This window comes from Sesamum indicum, linkage group LG1 (assembly GCF_000512975.1).
Source record: "Sesamum indicum cultivar Zhongzhi No. 13 linkage group LG1, S_indicum_v1.0, whole genome shotgun sequence".
NCBI classification, from domain to species: Eukaryota; Viridiplantae; Streptophyta; class Magnoliopsida; order Lamiales; family Pedaliaceae; genus Sesamum; species Sesamum indicum.
Window position 1 is genome coordinate 1,849,758 of NC_026145.1, and position 6,660 is coordinate 1,856,417.

Consider the following 6,660-nt stretch of genomic DNA (forward strand, 5'->3'; position numbering starts at 1 on the left):
AGTCTATAAATTGTACTTTGTCTTATTAGATAAAAAAATTATAGCATTTTTTATCCTACAGGATAAAATTTGTGCCATGTTTGGTTCTATATCATAACCAATTTTAACAAGTGCATGCATTGATCCGTGATTGTAATTCATATATATAAAAAAATAAGACTTTTTACACTTATAAACAGCTATTCATAACACCACTGCATCAATTTTTATATACGATAATTGTACCCTATGGCACAGTGGTCACCCATTTTTTTTTTCTTTTTGAATTGTGATTCATTAATTTGTATGTTATATTATTATTTATAATATATTTTAAAATATAAAATAAAATTTATTATATGCACGGAGGAATGACGTACTGTCATAAGAAATGTGTTTTAGATATAAAGTGGTGATTTTTTACACCGTTACACCATTTTTTATGAAGCCAAAAATACCCTTCAATTGATAAGATAACTAACTTATTCAATTTTTTAAGTTTTAAATTAACTGATAAGTTTATTTTATTTATTTATATGATATAATAATTTATATATAATATATTTTAAAAATATAAAAAATTATTTATTAAATGCGCGATGATTTATTGTGATGGCTATATATATATATATATATAAAGTAGTGATATGATAAGGAGTTGCAAGATGTGCAAAAACAAGCACCATGTTTGGTTTCATTTTTGGACAATCTCCGAGACAAGACAAACACTAATGTTTGCCTCTTTGTTTTCACACTTTGTTTGTGTTTTTTTTTTTTTTTTTTTGACAAAAACAATAATTATATAATTATCAAAAATAAAAATATTACTGAACAATACATCATCATAAAATAATCATTATAAATTTATATAAAATAAGCGAGTTTTAACCAAAATACATAGTTAAAAAATTATACATAAAAAAATTATTTTTATTTTATATTTTTAAATACCCAGATATCATGCTCAACACGTGTTCGAATCATATATTTATCTAATACTATATCGAATATTTTTTTGGAGAATCTCTAGATTATAGATCTTAATACGTGAATGGATATCAGAGTGAATGGGGAAAATATCCATAATGTTTGGATTCGTTTTCTGAGTGTTTTGTTGTATTTTGTGAAAATAGAGAGAGAAAAACAAAGATAAACAAGTGTGTGTTAGAGATAGTATGTATGTTTGGATTTGTTTTTGTTTGGGAGACAAAAATTACTATTCATTGTCAAATCATGTCTTTGGAGATAATTTAAAATAAGTATTATATGTTTAATGTTGTATTTTGGGAGACAAAAAAATTACTATTCATTGTCAAATCATGTATTTTTTATATATATTTATGTATATATGTGTGTATATATATATATGTATATTTTTATGCTAAAACAGTTAAAAACACCTAAATAAGGTGTTTTTTAGGATGGCAAATATTGGGTATGTTTTGACTTGTCTCGGAAATAAGTTGGAAATGAAAACAAACATAGTGATCATTTTTTGTTCCATAAATTAGGCCCGCTTCACTTTTGGTCCTATTCATTACGGAATTAGCACTTTTAGTCTGTAAATTACAAAAATTAATACTTAACAATCACGAGTCAGCCATATAGCTTACGCCGTTAAATTATAGATTAAAAAATACAAATTTTTATAAATTACAGAATTAAAAATACTAATCCCATAACAAATAGGATTAAAAGTGTAGCCGGCGACAAAAGTGCTACTTCCACAAGAGGGATGAGGGATGAATGGAAGGAATCCCAAGATACCTAATCTAGTATGTGATTGATGCATGAGATAAGTTAAAATATGTAATAATGGTGATAAAGACATGAAGCAATGGGAGGATGATCTTGGTGTTGTGATAAAGACATAAAAATACATAAATCTCCCCTGGTGTTGTGGAAATTAACTAAAAAGCTATTTGTGTTATAGAAATAGACAAAATATCCGAGGTGTTATTGAAAATTTTATAAAAGAATCTTGAAAAAAAATGCAAACAATCCCTTATGATATTGGAAATGAGTAAATTATTTTATTTTAAAAAAATAATGAAGGATAAATTGTTATTTAAAAAAATAATTTGCTCATTTATAATATTACAAGAGAATAAATTGCTATTCACCCAAAAACCTTCTTATGTGAAAAATAGACGTAACTGCATCACACGCGCCAGCAATGCGGGTACGAGTGGTATTTGCTGACCTTTTTAACAATAATGCTGGTGGGAATGCAGGAAGAAAGTAGTATAGGAGGAAGCAAAGGGAAGGAGGTGGACTAGAAGCCCAAATCCATTAACTGGACTATACCCAGTAAGAAATCCAAATCTAGCTTCAGCCCACAAAGAAAATATTAACCAACGTCTTTCCTGCTCTTGCTGATGCTCAATTTTATTATTTTTTTCAGTAAAGGTAAATTTCATTACAAAGAAAATATATGTACAATAGCTATATAGTATCACATGTTCGCCACCCATACTTTCCTCTAATATTCTATATACTGTCAAAACTTGTGTAGAATCCGGCCTATCATGAGCTAATAATTTAATATGAATCTGTTCAGTCACTAGTTCGAGCAATGCCTTCAGGGCTGCTTTGCATGTGCTGAAAAATGTTTGTTTTTATGTTTTTACACCTTATCTGTGTGTTTTTTTATTTTTCAACTTTCTATATATATAATATAAAAGAGATATGATTTGACAATAAACAATGATTTTTGTCTCTCAAATCCAAACATCAAACCTACACTACTTATTTTAAAATATTTTAAATTACCTTAAAATACAAATCCAAATATATCTATCTATTTTCAACACACACTTATTTATCTTTATTTTTCTCTCTCTATCTTCAAAACACTCAAACTACAAATTCAAACACTATGCTCGTGTTTCTCTCACATCATAAGTGATCATAAACTAATGACGCAAACAAAGCTTGATTAATAGTAGTATCAAAATGTTTCTCCCTCCACTTTCTAGTTGTCCATTGATGTAGGCATAGAATGTGGTGAGAGAGGAGTATAGTATAGGGTATTAGGTAGGGCGCTGAGGCGTGTAGAGTGGGGACGTATATAGAGGAAATCTAGGTGCCTCAATTCAAATTTCAAGTTTTTTGTGGGTGTTGTTAGGTTGCAAAACTTATTTTTTTAATATTATTTTAATAAATAACTCCACATGTTCTCTCATAATTTTTTTTTTTATAAATTACAATGGGCTCTTCTCATATTTGGTAAATTTTAAATATCGCGCATTACTGGGCGTATCCATCATATATGGAGAGAGAGAAATTTTAGGCGATTCGAGCATACTAAGCGGAATCCGAATATTGTAGCTAGTTTAATTGTGAAGAATGTTAGACAGCGTATAATTGGTATTACCTTAGCTAGCTCTGTTAGTACACATGCACTTTATAGATTGTGGCGTATCCTTTTGCCGGTTGAAAGAAACACTACTTGATTCATGATTGTTGTACTATATCTTTTTCTATTTATGAAAATTACATTTACCGATAAAAAAATATCTTCTTTTTATTTAAAAAAATTATAAATATCACCTAGAATTAAAGATAGTTAACAAATGCCCCTAGAATGGGTTGTTACTGAGAAGTATTTATTGAATAATCATTAATTCAAATAATAATTATAATTTTTTAAATAATAAAAAAATAATTATAATTATAACAAATTTTAAAAGAGTTCATAGTAATTTAAACTTCAATATAGTTAAAAAATGGGGTTATCCAATTTGATTGAAAAAGAAAATAATATACAAATTGTTGCAAATATTATTATAAATGTGAGAAAAATAATTTAAATGGGCAAATTACTATATTTTTAAGTTTGGACATAATCATAAATACTCCCCTCAGATAAAAAATAATTATAAAAGTTTTAAATAGTGGGGTAAAAATTATTATTCCACCCTTCCTTATTTTTTTCAAAAATATATATAAAAAAATGAGGGTGGTTGAAGTAAATAACTCATTTGGAATATTAATTCATAAAATATGTTATAAATATTTAAAGGATATATAAAATTATAATTTATAATTTAAAAGAATATTTTGAACAGTTCATCATAAAACTGAACGAAAGTCTACACATGGGCTTATTATCGAAAGAATTTGTAATTTTTTATATAATAAAAAATATTTAAAATTATGAGAAATTTCAAAAGAGAATATTGTAATTTATCGTAATTAAATAGTTAAATGATTGAGGATATGATAATTTTTTGGGTGGGTGATATTTTCAGATTATGATTCATGTAAAAATTTATACTTACAATTTAATTTTTTCAAATACATTTATTTATTTCATGTAAAATTGTATGTCGTAACCGACTTAATATTAAAATATTATTTTTAACTATCATGTATAGAATGAATATATTGCTCTTAAGTCCTTCAATTAGTTAATAATTGGAGAATTATCCAGTAATAATTAGTGTCAGTACTTGGAATTAGGTGGGTTTTGGGTGTAAGAAGGAGCAGTTACAAGAAATGTACAAGCCTCCATTGCTGATCTTGGAGTGTTGAACACGTCCACCCTTTTGACCTAACTCTTTATATTATTTCAAGAATCTTGCCAAACCCCACGCAAATATTGGAACTGTTATTGAAGAGAAAATTCTCAAAATTCTTCAGAAGCTTCATCTTAAAGCACAAGGATCGCGTTCCGCTTTTGTGTTATAAAGTTAGATTTTTTGGTGGGAGTTGTTGAAAACTCTAGAAGATGGAGGCGGCGACGAGCTCTAGGATTCTTCCGCACATGAATTTCAATCCGAATTCGACATCGTAAGCCGTTTCTTGATCCTTCGCGTTTTTAGATGTGATTGTGTTGTTATTTCTGTTGATTTTTGCTATACGAGCTTTTCCAAAAACAATACGCCTTATTGTTATCTTGGAACGGGTTTTCTTTTCTTTCGTATGAATTTACAACTGGATCAACGGGTGGTTCCTTTCTTGGCTTTTTGTTTCGCGTGTGTAATGTTGCTGGATCAATTGTTTGACTTATCATATTTGCATTTTGTGGAAATTCTATACAAGTGTTGTTGAAAATCTACCTTTATGAATTATCGTTGTATAGTTCGAAGTAGGAAATTTTGGATTTTGAAGTGAAGGTAGAGTCCAATATAGCTTAAAAAATAAGCCTTCACTCATATGTGGTATGTGTGTGCATAAACATGATTTTGATAGAGTGGGAATGATGTTGGATATCAAAAGAGTGAAATAAGTTTCATCGCTTCATGCATTTGCAGGTCATGCCCTCGGGCTAAATCGATGTCGATTTTCTTTAATACATCCAAAGTTTCCGCTAATTCTACTTCAAATGACAAAAGGAGTAGTGTTGCTAGAGGACTGTGTCTCAGCCGTCCAGTGCAGAAGGACTTGGATGGGAGAACGTTTTGCTCGACTGGAGTGTGCACTTATCCTAGTGATGTGTTTGAGTCATATTCCCACGCAACAGAGGAAAAAATAGGAGTGATGCTTTTGAATCTTGGAGGGCCGGAGACTCTACATGATGTTCAACCGTTCTTGTTCAATTTGTTTGCTGATCCTGTATGTACTATGTCAAAAATGCATATGCCTGTTTACTTTGATGTTGCTGCTTCTTGACACTGGTAAATTGTTATGCTACAGGATATTATTCGTCTTCCCAGGTTGTTCCGGTTCCTTCAGCGTCCTTTGGCACAGCTGATATCAGTTTTGCGAGCTCCTAAAAGTAAAGAAGGCTATGCTGCCATTGGAGGTGGTTCACCTTTACGTAAAATAACAGACGAGCAGGTATTATTGATCATGGGAGAGCAGTGTTTTTCTTTTTCCATTAATATTTTCTGTTTTCCTCATTGGGATTAAATCATTTGATTTCTTTCTTGTAGGCAAATGCAATAAAGTTGGCTCTAGAAACTAAGGAAGTTCCTGCAAATGTCTATGTTGCAATGCGGTACTGGCACCCATTCACTGAGGAAGCGGTTCATCAGGTAGGTAATTAGAAGAAATATGACTTGGCTTTATCAGATGGTAATTGAAGAATTGTGTAATTCATGCTCTATTATGTACATCTTTCTGCTGTGCAAAATATTTCGTTGTTCGATGGACTTCCTGTGAAATCAACTTAATCATCTATTGTTAAGGAATTTGGGAACTCCTTACTGCTGGTTGTTTTACTGAACTTAAACCATTTTCCCTTTTGCTGGTAAATTATCAAATGTTGTATTACCGCTTGAAATTTTGTGCAGAATGTCTTTCTTGCTTTATCATCTAATTGAGCCCAAACCGTCTCATTGCTTATCCTTCTTTTGTGGTAGATTAAGAGAGATAGGATTACAAGACTTGTAGTATTGCCACTTTACCCTCAATATTCTATCTCAACAACTGGATCGAGCCTCCGTGTTCTTCGAGACATGTTTAGGTAATACCCCTTTGCAATCTGTTCCTCATCAATTACAATGCATTACAAGTCCTGTGTGATGGCATGACCAGCTTTATTTATTACTAAATAAATTGTCATATCTTCTCAGGGACGATACGTATTTGTCCAGATTACCTGTTGCTATTATACAATCTTGGTATCAGCGGGAAGGTTATATCAAGTCGATGGCCGACTTAATCGAAAAGGAGTTGCAGGTTTTCCCAGACCCAGAAGAGGTGAGTCACCTTCCTGCTCTGAAGAGTTCGATA

General features: G+C 30.5%; 1 protein-coding gene across 2 annotated transcripts in view; it reads left to right on the forward strand.

The window, feature by feature from the left end:
- LOC105175450 (ferrochelatase-2, chloroplastic) overlaps nt 4,469-6,660 on the forward strand; it is a 3,761-nt gene continuing 1,569 nt past the window's right edge. For both annotated transcript variants that reach the window (XM_011097926.2, XM_011098004.2), the window contains exons 1-6: nt 4,469-4,773; nt 5,238-5,538; nt 5,620-5,763; nt 5,859-5,960; nt 6,288-6,391; nt 6,501-6,627. In XM_011097926.2, coding sequence (XP_011096228.1) covers nt 4,712-4,773; nt 5,238-5,538; nt 5,620-5,763; nt 5,859-5,960; nt 6,288-6,391; nt 6,501-6,627 — 840 coding nt within the window. In that variant the 5' untranslated portion in view covers nt 4,469-4,711. The remainder of the gene's footprint in view (nt 4,774-5,237; nt 5,539-5,619; nt 5,764-5,858; nt 5,961-6,287; nt 6,392-6,500; nt 6,628-6,660) is intronic.